General features: G+C 41.5%; 1 protein-coding gene across 1 annotated transcript; it reads left to right on the forward strand.

Moving 5' to 3' along the window:
• Positions 1-4060: 4060 nt before the first annotated feature.
• LOC311054663 (uncharacterized protein) lies at positions 4061-16181 on the forward strand (the record flags this gene model as incomplete). The annotated part of the gene is made up of 8 exons (XM_084070667.1): positions 4061-4123; positions 4702-5418; positions 6275-6994; positions 7081-7202; positions 7319-7718; positions 8382-8534; positions 9109-9341; positions 16089-16181. The coding sequence occupies exons 1-8, from the start codon at positions 4093-4095 to the stop codon at positions 16179-16181; spliced, it is 2469 nt and encodes an 822-aa protein (XP_083926793.1). The 5' UTR covers positions 4061-4092.
• Between the last annotated feature and the right edge of the window lie 794 nt (positions 16182-16975).

Consider the following 16975-nt stretch of genomic DNA (forward strand, 5'->3'; position numbering starts at 1 on the left):
TCTGTGTGTGTGTGTGTGTGTGTGTGTGTGTGTGTGTGTGTGTGTGTGTGTGTGTGTGTGTGTGTGTGTGTGTGTGTGTGTGTGTGTGTGTGTGTGTGTGTGTGTGTGTGTGTGTGTGTGTGTGTGTGTGTGTGTGTGTGTGTGTGTGTGTGTGTGTGTGTGTGTGTGTGTGTGTGTGTGTGTGTGTGCGCGTGCGTGCGTGCGGCTCTCTCTCTCTCTCTCTCTCTCTCTCTCTCTCTCTCTCTCTCTCTCTCTCTCTCTATGGTGAATAGACAATGTCATGTATTAACTTTAAAACAATTAAAGATTTAGCACAGTACAATATAAACAGGGCTAGGTCCTATACAACATACAATAGGTAAAAGGAGGACAGAGAGAGAAATAAAGAGGGAGAAAGAGGCGATGTGCATAGACAGATTACACACAGGGCTAAAACCTGACAGTAACACACAAACAAACGTTCATATAGGACACTAGTAGCCAAGCTCAGGGCCAAGACTCTCTCCTCATGGTTCTCGACTCGAGGAATTTGCATTTCTTGTGACAGGAAACTCATTATTAATTCACATAGCCGTTAGAGTTAACATTCACACATTCACTCTAAATATCTCTCAGCTACAGTGGACAGAATGAAACCACATCAGTTAGACGTACAGATGGAGAGGTTTGTTCAGACATTCAAACATTTGTTTGGTTTCCGTTGTCCACTTTCAGCATTATATGCAATCTTTTTACAATATTGCAGTGGTGTAAAGTAACTAAGTACATTTACTTAAGTACTGTACTTAAGTACAATTTTGAGATATTTGTACTTTACTTGAGTATTTCCAATTTCCAATACTTTTACTTCTACTCCTCTACATCTCAGAGGCAAATGTTGTACTTTTACTCCACTACAATTATTTGAAAACTTCAGTTACTAGTTACTTTGCAGATGTAAATTATGATGTTATAGAACATACATGAACCACTTTAGCCCTATTTTATACCTACGCTATTTGAAAATAGCCGATCTACAAGCTCACAACGCGTCGCGATGCGACGCGTTGTGAGCTTGTAGATCTGCTATTTTCAAACATTTTAGTACTTTTACTTTTGGTACTTTAAGTACATTTTGATGCCAATACTTCTGTACTTTTACTCAAGTACATTTTGAATTCTGCATTTTTACTTGTAACAGAACATTTTTATATTGCAGTATTGGTACTTTTACTGAAGTAAAGAATTTGAGTACTTTTTCCACCACTGCAATATTGTAATTAGCTTCTCTGCTTCATTGACCACACACGCACATTTTGGTGCACCAAGGCTACATGTGGCCGAGCCTTGGGTGTGATGGTTGCGTTTAAATTAAAGTCCTGGCCTTGACCGCTGGCGTAGCGGTCCAGGCACTATAGTCTCCAAAGGTCTTTGCTGCATGTCACTCCCAATCCCCATTTATTATTAGAACTTTGCACATTGAACCAGCTACCCCTCATTCTCTCTGCTGGCGTTCTGTGGTGTTAGGTAGAGCATGCTACTATAAATAGGAGAGCACAATTAGTCAATTGGAAACACCTGTGGATCTATTAACCCTGGCGCTGCTCCTGTGTGAGTCACTCCCTATCTCCACCAACAGCAGTCAAGTTCACAGAAATGCTAATAAACCGTTTAAATCTGGAAAAAGTTATGAATTGGCTTTCTCTCTCTGTAAATAACAAAAACGATGGAGCTTATTGCACAAAAACGAATTTCACAGACTGTTGTTAAACTGTAATGAGACACAATGAAAGTTATTCTGATTCTCACTCCCTGGCTGCATAATACCAATGGTCAATGGTCATGTGCAATTTGAGATCTATTGGTGAGAAAAATGGATGAGGATGGACAAGTGGGATAGTATGATATATATTATAGTAGGAATCAGGATAGTAGGATATGATAGTAGGATGGTAGGAGGATAGGAGGAGGACAGGAGGAGGACAGGAGGATAGCAGGATAGTAGGAATGGGAAGTTCACACCAAGTTTCAATCAATGCAACTCAAAGTCTTTAATGTCCTTTCAGATGGAAAACGTGATAAACTAATAAAAACAATAAATAAAGTTGTATCTGGTTTCATTTCACCAAATGTAATCCAAATATTTCTCATGGATGCATTTTCTGACACAGCCACTGTATATATTATCCTACTATTCAGGCAGATTAGTCTCTTCAGCTCGCAGGTATCAACAAACCTTACTTGCATTTCATCTATTAACCCATTAAGACCTGGAACGCATCTGTGTCACTTTAGATTTCTATGGCTATTCAAAAATAGCAGATATACAAGCTCATAGCGCGGCACAGAGTGCCGCGCTATGAGCTTGTAGATCTGCTATTTTTGAAAAATCTTGAAAACTTTTTTCTTTTTTTTCTTTTTTCAAAGAACTGTTAGGATTTAGAAAACATTTTTAAGAATCGCCTCAGGTCTTAGACATGTACAAAAATTCAGATGTACAACATGATGTTGTGTATTGTGGGTATGAATACATAGGTATTACTCTAGTCACCAGCAGCTCATTTTAAGTTAGATATAGGTCATCAAACGTAAGAGATCATTTCCTATTCAGACCACTCAGCCAATTAAACCAGGAAGTCACGTTCTGAACAGGAAGTCAACAAGACTGATGCTCCCCTGGCCATGAATTTTTCATTCATGCACACTCAAACAAGCACACCACGCATGTGCGCACACACAGACACACACACGTGTATGCGCACACACACACACACACACACACACACACACACACACACACACACACACACACACACACACACACACACACACACACACACACACACACACACACACATGCACTCATGAACAAATTCATGCACATTATGTACACTTAAAAACACATGACATCTGGACCCTAAGAATAGACTATCTCTAGGCAGGTTTGTGGCTTGTGTGTATCTGAGAGAAAACTGTGTGTGTGTGTGTGTGTGTGTGTGTGTGTGTGTGTGTGTGTGTGTGTGTGTGTGTGTGTGTGTGTGTGTGTGTGTGTGTGTGTGTGTGTGTGTGTGTGTGTGTGTGTGTGTGTGTTAATTAATTAATGCCCTATTTTATACTTTGTCGTATGACAGTGTCACCCAAATAGTGAAAATAGCCAATCTACAAGCTGTGGGCTTTTAGATCTACATAAAGATTGTATAGTCTTTAGTCTTGTGCTTGAAACTTCATTGATTCTGCTACTTGCTTAGTTCATATTACTTTGTATACTGATATGTGTAATAGTACACTGTAAATATGGAGCAAGTAGGAGTAAGAAGCCCTTTTTGTTTGCTGTTGAAATAAATGTTCTCTTGTTTAAACCGCCACTCAGAAAATGCATGGATTCATACTGTGGAGCTGACCTTTCTTGGGAGTAGGAAGAGTGGAGCCACACACCATGTTTGTCCAAGTTTCCCTTAGACCAGGCATGTAGTGGATATGTCCTCACTACAAATATGTAAATTATATATACTAGAGGTTCGGGCCATTCACATCTAGTGTTCGGCCCTCCCTTAAGCCAATTTTAATATAGAATGTACACATACATACACACACGTGCACGCGCACACACATGCACACGCACCTGTGCGCGCACGCACACGCACACGCACACACACACACACACACACACACACACACACACACACACACACACACACACACACGTACTGTATATAAATGTACAGTATATGGTTTGCAGACATTTTCTAACGACCCTTTATAGGTGGTTTGAGAAGCACTCTCTTTCAGATAGGTGGTAGGCAACATCCATGGAGTTGGTGCACTAGCAGCTTTTCTTATCAGAAACTTGATAGATAGGCCTACATTGATTTATCTTGGTGCAGGCTTTTTGTTCCATTATGCTTATCTTGTGAACTTCCCTGTGGGACATGACCAGTTGTGAACTTCCCATGTTCACAATCTAAAGTCAATAGTACATTTCCTGTTCTTTATTGGAGGTGTGTCCCCGCCAGGACTACATTTTCATATGCTCTACTGCACAATTTATGTCTCAGTAAACAGACTGCCAATAGTTCACCAACAGGTGACATAGAAGTGAGAGTGAGAGTAAAAATGGCTAGCACAGATTTTATCTCCAACACCGGTAAGTTACTTGTAATTGCAGTATTTGATTCATGTGCTATGTAGGCCTACTGTAAATTGTGTTCATTTAACTCAGAGAGTGTACAAGATTAAAGACATACAATCTTATATAGGAATAGTAGCCTACACAAGAGTGCTCTGTCAGAGATAAATGAACACTGGATTTGTATAACATTTTGGCAGTGCAGCAAGGTTACTTTGTACAACAAAAGGCATTAACTGTTTTACTGAGTTTAACCACTTAAACCATCATGGTAAACCAATACTTAGTTGGCTGGGGCCAGCACTGTTCTTGGTCTTTTCTTCTTTCCCTCTATGCCAAATCTCTTCACCAAAATAGTTGGAATCTAGCCATATGTTTTGATAGAAATGCCAGAACAGGAGACCTAGGTTGAAATATTAGGGCATGAAAGTTACAGAGTGCAGCCTAAGTCATAAGAAAAATAAAAAAAGTTAGCTGTTAGATCGTAAAATGTTCCTCATGACACTAAAAGACTCCTCTTAAGGACCAAGCTGATAAAATGCTTCAAGTAGACAGTGTGACTGTGACTGTGACTGTGAATTGTGTTTTTGTGACAGGGCAAAGTCACCAATTGTCCGAGCTGAGGATGGTGATGATTGGTGGGAGAGAATTGAGTGGTATGTCAAGTAACAGGAGTGCAACTGGGAACACCATACTGGGTAAAGATGTGTTCGACACCAACAAAAGGACCACCCAGAGCGTGATGAGACAAGAGGAAGTGCATAACAGACTGCTCACTGTGGTCGATACTCCAGGCTGGTGGTGGCACTACCCAAGAGAAAATACTCCAATGCTGGATCAGTTAGAAATCAAGCGCAGTGTATTTCTGTGTCCACCAGCTCCTCATGTCTTTCTTCTGGTCATTCACATTGGAGCAACGTTTCTTAACATCTTCCATAAATCTTTGGAGGAACACCTACAACTTTTTAATGAGAAATTCCTCGATCACACAATTGTGCTGTTTAGTGCAAATTTCCCATGTAGTCCCCAAACACTGCAGAACGTTATCAAAAAGTGGCCGGCAATGAAGTGGCTTCTCCAGCGGTGTGGAAATCGATCGCATGTTCTTGACATCAGCAACAGGCGGGATGGCACTCAAGTCCAAGTGCTGCTTCAGAAAATAGAGGCAATGGTTGCAGAGACTGGATGTTATGATGTTGACCCAGCTGCTGGGGAAATTCTAGGAAAGCAGATGCAGGTAACGGCTGAAAGAGCTGCAAGGAGGCTTTCTGAAGTCACAAGTGAAAGAACAAGACTCAGAGCACTGTTTGAAGGTGAGTCATGACTTTTTCATATAAAAATGTGTGGTGGTTTCAATACCATCTCTTTTCAGTATTGTAACTCCTTTGGGGATTGACACAGCTATCCCCTGAAAAAGCAATGACAACAAACTGTGACTGTGACTGTGAATTGTGTTTTTGTGACAGGGCAAAGTCACCAATTGTCCGAGCTGAGGATGGTGATGATTGGTGGGAGAGAATTGACTGGTATGTCAAGTAACAGGAGTGCAACTGGGAACACCATACTGGGTAAAGATGTGTTCGACACCAACAAAAGAACCACCCAGAGTGAGATGAGACAAGAGGAAGTGCATAACAGACTGCTCACTGTGGTCGATAAGGATGATTGTTCAAGCTGTAATTATGTCTGTATTTGACTATGGAGATGTGCTGTACATGCATACCTCATTATCCATCCCAAAACCTCTCGATGCAATGTACCATAGCGCATTACGCTTCACTACCGGCGATGGTTTTTATACTCATCACTGCATTTTATATGAAAAACTAGGTTGGTCTTCTCTCGCCACTCGCAGAGAACAACATTGTGTTTTATTTGTTTATAAGGCCCTGTGTGGCAAGCTCCCATTATATTTATCTTCTTTTTTAAACACCAATCCTACGGGATATCATACGCGCTCACAAGCTTACATTTCTCTTAAAATTCCTCGAATGAATAGTGAACAAGGAAAATATATTGTGCTGTACTCAGGGCGTCCTCGCAAAAGAGAGCGTGCTCTCAATGGATTACCCTGAATAAATAAAGGTCAATAAAAATAAAAATAAACTCAATCTACAAATGGAATTACATAGATCCTAATTTGTTTTGTTTTTTTGTCTTCCCTAATAGGTGGTAAGAAAACCCCAGCACATTTAAAGCTGGTGATGATTGGCTCACAGTGGTCTGGCAAGAGCTCAGCAGGAAACACGATCTTAGGGAAAGATGTGTTTCCTGTTTCTCATGGTAGGACAACAGTGCATTGTGAGGCCAAACATGGTACAAAAGGGGGGAGGCACCTCACAGTGGTGGACTCACCTGGTTGGTTCTACAATAACAGCCTAGAAGACACCTGTGCATTGGATAAACAGGAGATTGAGTACAGCATGTATCTATGTCCACCTGGACCCCATCCCCATGCAGTGCTCTTAGTGGTTGGCCTTGCATCTGCTTTTAACGCACCCTACCAAAGAGCGGTCGAGGGGCACATGGGTTTGTTCAGGGACGAAGTCTGGGATCACACCGTTGTACTGTTCACCAGAGGTGACATGTTGGGAATGAAAACCGTGGAGGAGCGCATAGAAAGTGAAGAGGGCCTCCGGTGGCTTGTCGAGAAGTGCGGGAACAGATATCACGTTCTAGACAACACAAAACGTGCTGATGAAAAGCAGGTGGTAGAACTACTGGAGAAGGTAGAAGAGATGTGGATAGGAAATGGCGGTTCCCAGTATGCGATTGACCTTGGCCGTGCTGCTCTGATAGAAGCCAAGAAGCATGTTCAAGAAAGAAGAGCAAAAAAGAATAGGCTGAAGGTCCACAGACAAAAAAGAGTTCTAAGGGAGTTGTTCAGAGGTGAGCAAATCAATTATCTAAATTACTGATTATCCTCACATCAAAGCCACAATCAACATTTTAAGTTGTACCCCTTTTTTCTGCAGGGGAGGAGCATTCACTCACTAGCATGAGAGTTGTTCTTGTTGGGAGAGGAGACTCTGGGAAAAGCATAGCAGGAAACGAAATGCTTCTTGGAGAGTACTTTCAGACAAGGTTAATGAAGAAGGTGACTCGATATACTCAAGATCATCTCAATGAGTTCTCATACCACAGAATTTAGTTGCACATTTTCTCAAATTTGGCATGATTGTTTTAATGATGATTCTGATATTTCTATTTTAGGAATTCAAGCACCAGAGAAGAACCATGCTGCCTGAAAAACATAAAAAAAATGTTGCAGGGTTAGATCTCACAATTGTTGAATGTCCAGGCTGGTCAACAAACACAACGATGGATGAAATAGCACTTGTGCGCAGTGTCTCCATGTGTGTGCCAGGTCCTCATGTTTTCTTCCTGGTTGTTCCCATTTCCAAACCTTTTACAAAGAAAGACAGGGAAGCTATGGTGCAGCACTTGATGCCATTGAAGGAGAGAGTATGGAGACACTCTATGGTGTTGTTTACCTGGGGGGCATGGCTCGGGGACAGATCCATTGAAGAGCATATCGAGATTGAAGGTGAGGCTCTCCAGTGGCTTGTAGAAAAGTGTGGGAACAGATATCAAGTTCTTAATAACTACCATGGTTGGAATATAGTGCTGTTTCAGGAAATAAATGATTTAATGACACGCAACAAGGGTCACCACTTTTTGGAGGAGGAACAGAGACTAGAGCCATATGAAATCCGTTTTATTTTTTTCCCAATTCCGTTTTATTTTTTCCCAAATTCTGTTTTTTCCATTTTAATATTTCTGAATTCTGTATTTTGCTTTTTATGCTCATTTTTACCATAAAAAAAAGTGTCTGGTAAGTGGAAATGAATAAATGTTCAAGATATAACAGTCCATACATGGCCCTTGTTGTGTTATACGCAAAAATGTTCCCAAAATAATTCGGTGACTTCGGTCTGAGCATGCGCAAAATGGCGTCGCGCATGTATTATTGTTTCTATCGTCTTTCTAAGACTATTTCTACGTGGATTTTACTGTTTATAAAGTAGGATGTGGCCATGCAAAATGGTGGTGTCCCGTGGATTTGTAAAAATTCGCGGTAAAAAAAAATATTTTACCGCGATTTTTTTTTTTCTCCAAATTCTGCAATATTCCGTGTTTTATTCCAATTCCATTTTTATTGGTCATTTCCGCGATTCCGTCCGCGATTCCGTTAACACGGATTTCATATGGCTCTAACAGAGACAGTATCAGAAGCCAGTGCTCTCTTGGTTAGCACGAAAGTCTACTTCGGCAGTGACAGAGGAGGAGGAGTGGACCAACAGGGAAGAACAGCTCATAGGCCGGATGCTGAAGGCTTTGGCAGCAGAGGCAGAAGAACCACCACAAGAACCACCACAGCCAGCTGTGCGGAAGATTGCCAGTTTAGATGGTGCCTTCATCCCAAGCAGTGAGACCCATGTTATTCCATCAGTCATGATGATGCAACCCTGCTTTGTTTGTTTTTGTTGTGTCAAATCTGTGTGTTAAGCCTATACTGCACCAAAAGCTTGAAAATCAGTTATTGAGGGCGAGCGACACTGTTGTGTGACGAAGTATCATTTAGTCTTCAGTATAGGGTACATTTATTTTGTTAAAATAAGTATTAAATAGCTCTATATTCTGATAGTCCTCGTTGAAATAGTGTTTGTTCAGTAACAGGAGTCTCCCTGTCTCTCCAGCTCTTTAGCGAACAGAAATTGCATTGGGTCAAGATATCAATTTTATTTTCAATCAGGAGAGAGAACACACACAGGATACAGATTAAACAAGTGAAATTGGAAGTGATGACACAAAGAAATTAGCAGACATCGAAACTGAAACAGTATAAAATTCAAGCTGATAAATGGCTACCCTCTCCTGATTGGCTGAGAAATTGCAACCCCCCTGAAAATGTATTTTCTGTTTATAAATAGGCGTAAAATCAGAATATAGTGCTTTAAACTTTTAACATCCATCTATTTAATGTGTTTTTCTGTTTCCAGTGAGTGGAGGTGCTCCTTCTGAAGCTGAGAGCTTTTCTTGGATTGACGGAGCTGCTTGTGACAAGGTGAAAGAATGGTTGACTCAGAGGACTGGAGGGAGCTCTGACATGACCTCTGGCATCGGCAGCATCAGTGCTTCTGCCAGTTATGTAGAGAGATTTGAACGGATGTCTCTGGTAGATGAGGAAGTGCCAGGAAAAAGTAAAAAGATGGCAGCCAGAGTTTCAAGCAGGGTAGAATGTGAACGCAGGAATTCATGTTGAGCACACTAAAGTGGGAATGAAATGGAGACTCTAAAAATACATCACTGTGCAAAGTGCACGCTGATGAAGGCCTGAGTAGCCGAAACATCGTCCATTTATCAGAGACTGCTGTTGCGTTAAATAAAAAGCTTCAAAGATAATCCACCTTGTGAGTGTGGACTGTTTCTATAGTCAAAGTGCATTTTCAAATTTTCAACACTTCACTATGTCATAAGTGTTGAGGGGAGAAGCGTAAATCAGGGCTGTATGAACATGCCAAAAACAATCACTGAATATTATCACAGTTATTTATGATAATGATGTTCGGTGGGAAAAATATGTTTTTATAATATTTTTAATTACTTTACACTATTTAACACTGGATTCCTGTATTACTTAGGCCTACTACAGGGGTTGACACTATAGGTCTCAGATGCACTTTCCATCGGGCAAGTACAGGTCAAGTTCTACTTGCCCAAAGGTCATGCCCATTCCCCAAAAAGTAAATCAAATTCATATTAAATCCAATCGATAACAGCTGAGTGGCGACTTTGAAAGTCTGAATGAGCGCAACCGCTTCTTGTAAAACTGTAGCATTATTTGTTCTTTCATGAATAACCAATACTATTTAATGAAGACGGTTGCTTCCCCATGCAAACTCCACTTGCCCGAACGTTTTATTTACTTGCCACGGTCAGTCGTGCAACCGTTAGTGTCAACCCCTGTACTAGTAGTAGTACATTATTATACCTTTTTATTTGTATATATTATTACCTATTATATTTTGTAGTATATGTTGGACATTGTTAGCACAATCTGGCGGAGTCTGGCGCACCACCATTTCAATGTTCATACTCTTAGGTAAACTTTGAGCCTATGTAATGACGTTTGTTGTTTTATGTTGTCTCTGTGAACCTGATGGATGGTTATTATCCCTAACTGGTCACACAGCTGACTGAGCCATTAAGATATTTGAATTAATTGATTGTTGCCACGATTACATAATTGTGAAACTTAAAATCTTGATCTTTGCCTAGTTTTGAATAACTGTACATTCCTATGTAAATATCGATAATAAAGTGCTGCCAATCCCCACTAAATGTCTCATCATTACTAATGGGCCAGGTCAGATCAGATGACTGAGACAAATAAAACAGAAATACAATATTTACTGAACTCACTGTGGTCTAATAGTTTGGATATTTTAGGCTCAAGTAACACATAAAATTGTGCAGCATGGACAAATTCACAAAACAAATTTAAGTAGTCCTACATTTAATGGTAGGCTATCCATGCTATAGTGTCTGAGTGAGCAATCACATCTTTACATTGAGAACAGTAGTAGTCTAACACATTTAAAGTGGCCTACAGAAAATCTCAACACTTCAAATTAGTTTATACTAGACACTACATGCTGTCTAATGTCTTCAAATTGCTTCCATAATGGAGAAAATGGCAGGAAATAATACACTACATGAGTCAGTTGGAGTTCAGATGACTCTTAAAAGCTGTCAGCCAATCAGCTTAATTAGTCACAGGTGTGGCACATTCTTCCCATACTGTATCCTGCTGCACCACTACCCCCACTCACACAATGATGATGAGCATAGGGCTAAACGTTGACATTGTGCTGTCAACTGTTCACCAACTGTTACCTTCAACTCATCTGGCAAGTTTGACCCAAATCAGATAAACCCATTGAGACCTGAAGCCGATTCTACATGTCTCCTAAATCTCAACAGTTTTCTGAAAAACGTATGTTTCTATATATTTTTTTTTCATGTCAAGGACCCCCAAAATGATATGTATTTGACCCCCATCAAAATATTTTGTTCCAGGGACCCCCCCAGAAGCAAAGATTTGAGTTAAAAATGTTCGCTTTAAAAATATATATATTCAAAGATTTGCACACATTTTCACGATTTTTCAAAAATAGCAGATCTACAAGCTCGTAGCGCGGCACTCGGTGCCACGCTACGAGCTTGTATATCTGCTATTTTTGAATAGCGCAAAGTGTAAAATAATGCCTTTTAGCTCAAATCTAAAAATGACACAGTTCCAGGTCTCAATGGGTTAACCACTTAAGTCCTGTTTTATACTTCCTTGTACAACAGTGTTGCATGTAAATAGCATAAATAGCCGATCGAGCTCACAACATGCGATGTGAAAATGTGTGAACATTTTAGTACGTTTTTGAAAAATGTATGTATCACAGCTGCATGTAAATTCAGCATAACTTTGCATAAAGGTAGATGCTATTCTCGTGTGGGCACCGGAGATGCCCACATGAGAATAGATGCACTCACAGTAATAGCTCATGTAAAACCTCCACAGGCTGCTGCACATAAGGAATTCCTAGTCCACCCACTGCTTGTTTGCATGGTGAGTGTTTTTCACTGTAGATGTGGGAGGCAGGCAGGGCATCCCAGCTCTCTCTCTCTCTCTCTCTCTGTGCATTATTATGTTGCTCACTCGCTTTCCATCTGTCTCCCTCTTCTCACTCCCTCTCTATACAGTATGTCTCTCTCCACTCTTCATCTCTTACTGAGTATCCACTTTCACCGTCTGTCGTTCTTCTGCGTTCTCCCTCTCTCTGTCATGCACATGCTCGCACGCATGCATACACACAAACGTACACACACATACACACACATGCACGTGCGTGCGCACACGCACACACGCACGTGCGTGCGCACACGCACACACGCACACACACACACACACACACACGCACAAGCACAAGCACAAGCACACACACACACACACACACACACACCACGCACAGGTCAGTGGTAGGGTGTGACTCATACTTTTCTACTCTCCTCTTTACAAGCTGACTCACGCGCGCTCCATCTTTCTGTTTTCTTTCTGTCTTCCGCTCTCCATCTGTCTTTCTCGCCGTCTCGTTATCTCTCTCATCCCCCTTCTCTCTCTCTCTCTCTCTCTCTCTCTCTCTCTCTCTCTTCTTTACCTCTATCACTCTCACATCAACTCTGCCTTCTTTGTCTCTACAGTACATCCATCTGTCCAAATCTCACTCTATTTCCTTTGTTTGTTCTCATTGTTTCTTTGAGTAAGACTTGTTGAAACCGCAGCACTGTGTTGTAAAGTATGTCTCTATTCTGTCTTGTCCAGTACCATAACAACACACTATAGGACTGGTAGAGAGGGGGAGAGGGGGAGAGAGAGACATAAAGACAATAGACAAAAATAGAAATAAATATTTTTACACACACACACACACACACACACACACACACACACACACACACACACACACACACACACACAGATCAGAGTGTAGGGCAGTAATGACTAAGCAGAATGTGGGCTTAGCTCATGTGCAATCTGTCATGCTGTGGCATTTATTAAATGCACCACAATCACACACACTTAAATACAAAGTGTGTGTGTGTGTGTGTGTGTGTGTGTGTGTGTGTGTGTGTGTGTGTGTGTGTGTGTGTGTGTGTGTGTGTGTGTGTGTGTGTGTGTGTGTGTGTGTGTGTGTGTGTGTGTGTGTGTGTGTGTGTGTGTGTGCGCGCGCGAGTGTTCAGGAAACCAACAAACCCCAGCTCATTAAAACAGCTCATCCTGTTGTCACGTAGGACCCACCAGACAGCCCTCTCCCACAGTTTAACAACACTTCTACCCTAAGGATACAGACTGGAAGCATTATAATGATAACTTTACACTGTGTGTCTGTGTGTGTGCGCGTGCGCGCGTGCGTGTGTGCATGTGTGTGTGTGTGTGTGTGTGTCTGGTACTGTTTCTCAGATGTGTATGAATATTCATGCGTGCGTGTTGTGCTTATGTGTGAACGTCTGAGAGAAAAGTAGGTCAGACAGAGACGGAGGGAGAATGAAAGAATGAACTGTTACTTTTTCTTTCCTCCTGTCTTGATCCTGGCCCCGCATATCTCTCCTTTATCTGTATACCATAGTTTTCAGAACTCTTTCAAAAAATGTTTCCTTGGATTGAATGCACATAAACCAAATATCATTTGTTCACTGAACTAAAATCACCTAGAAAACTTAACATCAAAGTATAACTTATTTATTTATTTACATTTGAGATAACTGTCTATTATTTTTCTTACAATGATCTAACTACCAAGTGATACAGTATATATCTCAAAACTCAAAAGTATAGCCTATAGTTGCATTACTCTTAAAGCGTAGAGCTCCTTGTTGAGCGGTGTGATATATGTCATTGTGTGGGACAATGTCAGCTCGCTGCAACTGGTGCAGGCGTGGTTTAAGGCCCTATACCATTCACAATTCATCACTGTGTACTTGCCCCATAAAATCCTTCCCTCAAACCAATTGAAGACTTTTTCACCACATGGAGGTGGAAAGTGTATGATAAAGCGTCAGCATCAACAAGTGACCATTTGGCATACGGTAGATGACTCATGCTACAATCACAGACCAGTGTCAGGCCTGGATTTCAGCATGCCTGAAGGTTCTTTCCAACAAATTTGACAAAATGAGAACATCCAAATCCACGAGAGAGGGTTGATGGAAATAATGAGTGATTTGTCCTTTTGTTTTGTTTCTTTTTTATTTATTTTTTAAAATATATTTGTATTCGCTTTTTTCGTTTTAAAATACGAGACGTAGGCCTACATGACTACACACCGAACAGAAGACACAAAACAAAACAGAACAAAACATAACAAAAGAGAGACAAAAAAACGTTCCAAGACAAGCCGTTCCACCCAGCCTCACCCACCCCTGCCCCGGGGAGAGTAGAAAAGATTAGTGAACTATCAGGTAAGGACCACTACTGGGAATCAGTCCTCCCAAGTATAGCGGTACAACAATGTGTATACATGTGTGTGATGAGATTAGATTAGACTAGATTTTTCATCATGTTTAGACATTGGTATTATATACCATTGGTATACCCTAAACCCTGAGGAAGACTATATTTTGTCGAAACGTTGGTTTCATTTCATTAAACTTTATGCATCGTGGCTAAAGAGTTGTGCGGCCTCATCCATTTCAATATTAGACATTGGTATTCCCATTAGTTGGCGTGTGAATGTCAGCTAGTTTTCCTGTGATCCACATACAACAAACATGTTAGAAAATGCAATAAGTTATTACAGTACACAGGATACAGAACCCCTGCTCTCAACAGGGGGTGAGGGACACAGTGAATCAATCAGTGACAAAAAAAACTCATGTTTGTTCATGCAGTCATCCATCATGTTACACTCCAACCAAATGGACCCTTGTTTCTTGTACACTCACAGATTTACAAATGTAAGTCCTTCTTTCTTTCTTTCTTTCCTTCCAGTATCTCTCATTTCCATCTCTTTTACTTCAACCCTCGCCTTTTCTCCATCACACTCTCTCTTTCTTCGCTCTCTTCCTCTCTTCCTCTCATTCTGTGGTCATGTTCTTCTCTTGTCTCTGCGAGAGCGTTGACAGAGAGACTGATCAATGAATCCTCATGAAGGATTAGTGTCACACGCACAGGCACACGCACGCACGCACGCACGCGCACGCGCACACCCACACGCACACGCACACGCACACACACACACACACACACACACACACACACACAAAGGCTGTCTCGTCCCTTTTTACTGTCATCAGCAGAACTTGCTGAAGCAAATCAGGCAATTGCTTGTCAAGCTCCACTAACTATTAATGGAAATGTGTGTGTGTGTGTGTGTGTGTGTGTGTGTGTGTGTGTGTGTGTGTGTGTGTGTGTGTGTGTGTGTGTGTGTGTGTGTGTGTGTGTGTGTGTGTGTGTGTGTGTGTGTGTGTGTGTGTGTGTGTGTGTGTGTGTGTGTGTGTGTGTGTGTGTGTGTGTGTGTGTGTGTGAAATGTTAGTGACAGTACACGTTTTCTCTTGCCTGAACTGATTAACAGAAGTCTTGTTCACCCACTAAAGTCACTCTCTCTCTCTGGTTGCTAGTTGAATGGATCTCCAGAAAACTGAGTGCATTAAGTTATTAATATCTATCATGTGTTTTGTTTTGATCCCACTTTCTGATGAATTTGTTGTCAGGCAGAAAGACAACATGCATGAACTAATGAATGGAGGGAAGTGTTTCACCTCTGGGCTCTGGCTCATATCTGAATTCATTCATTTTCATCAGTTTCTTCACTTTCACACATGGGACTTTCTTTCTGTGTGTGAAAGGCCTGTCGTGACCAAGGGGCAGTGTGTGGTATGAGAGTCATAGCATGATGACAACATGAAAGAGGGAGGCAAAGGTGGAAAGATGGATAGAAGAGAGGGCTTTGGACTGAGTCAATAATGGAGGGAGGGATGGGGGGGGTGATGGTATGCAAGTACGGAGGGATGATTAAAAATGAATAAAAAGAGGGAAAAGCCACATGAGTTGTTGCATTATAGCCTGAAGACACAAACTACCGTATGATGGAGGGATGGATAGGAGAGGTAGCATTGGGAGAAGGTGGAGAGATGGAGGGAGAAAACATAAGGAGGTTGGTGGAGGAGAGAGAGTCTAACACACCATGGCTAGAAGATAATGGAAGATAAAAATGGACTATTCACAGAGTTGGACATATAACAGACAATTCTCCAGTTAATCTAATTTATATATTTTGCATTTGTTTAAGTTGCAATGCTACAGAGCTTAAAGGGAAAGTAAAGCTTTCCTTTAACTGAAAAACTTTAGATAAACACCATTGCAGTCAGTAAGTCATGGTGGACATCTGAATTTCATCTGTAAATCGATATTTTCTCCTGCTACAGAGGCACCACAGAGAATATCCTTACAGGCTGCCTGGTAAGGGAACTGTGCTGACCTCAACCGCGATGCAGAGGGTTGTGTGGACAGCCAAGTGAAACGCATCAGTGGATGTGATCCTTACACCATGAATGCTGTATCAGCAAAGCTTGCAGAATCATCAAAGATCCAAGCCACCCCAACCACGGACTGTCTCAGATGAAGCCGCATGGGAAGTGTCTATGTAGCCACCAGGCCACTGGCAGCAGGCAGCAAAATAACTTTTCCACCATAGACAATTAGACACATGAATGAGCTAGCCAAAGCCAAAGCAAAGCTTGGGAAACACTAATATCCCTAGCCTGGGACCAGACGAATCTGCCAGTGCAAAAAAAAAATGCCCTCTGCGATTTGGGTCTGGCACCGCTCCATGTGAATTCATTTCCTGCTCCAGAAGTCTGGGGTGACCAATCAGGGCCCAGTATTCAAATATGGGAGACTGTGGTAGTTGGTTGTAGGTCTAACCAATTGCGTCCAGAGCCATTGTTTTGATCCCGCCCCCTTGAAAAAAAAACGTCCTCATAGAGGCACCAGACTCATATCCACGCAGTGATATAGTCTGGCTACGCGAGGCTATAATATCCCCACCCCACACATGAACGCAGCGTTTGAATACGGTGAACCTTTGCACGCACATTCACACTACGTTGAGGAACAATTGCCACCCTTTTAACATTGCCCTACTATAGCGCCACCAGGAGGCCGATTTTCTTTGATATTACTCCAACAAATGTTGTCCAAACATCACGCTAATCGGTACACATTATCTCTATAGTCAATTGATCAAGACGGATCCGTCAGATTTTTCATATTCCATCCTGATTGGCGAATTCCGAACATTGCTGGCCCACGC

The sequence above is a fragment of the Gymnoscopelus microlampas genome, assembly GCF_963454915.1.
Source record: "Gymnoscopelus microlampas genome assembly, chromosome: 11".
NCBI classification, from domain to species: Eukaryota; Metazoa; Chordata; class Actinopteri; order Myctophiformes; family Myctophidae; genus Gymnoscopelus; species Gymnoscopelus microlampas.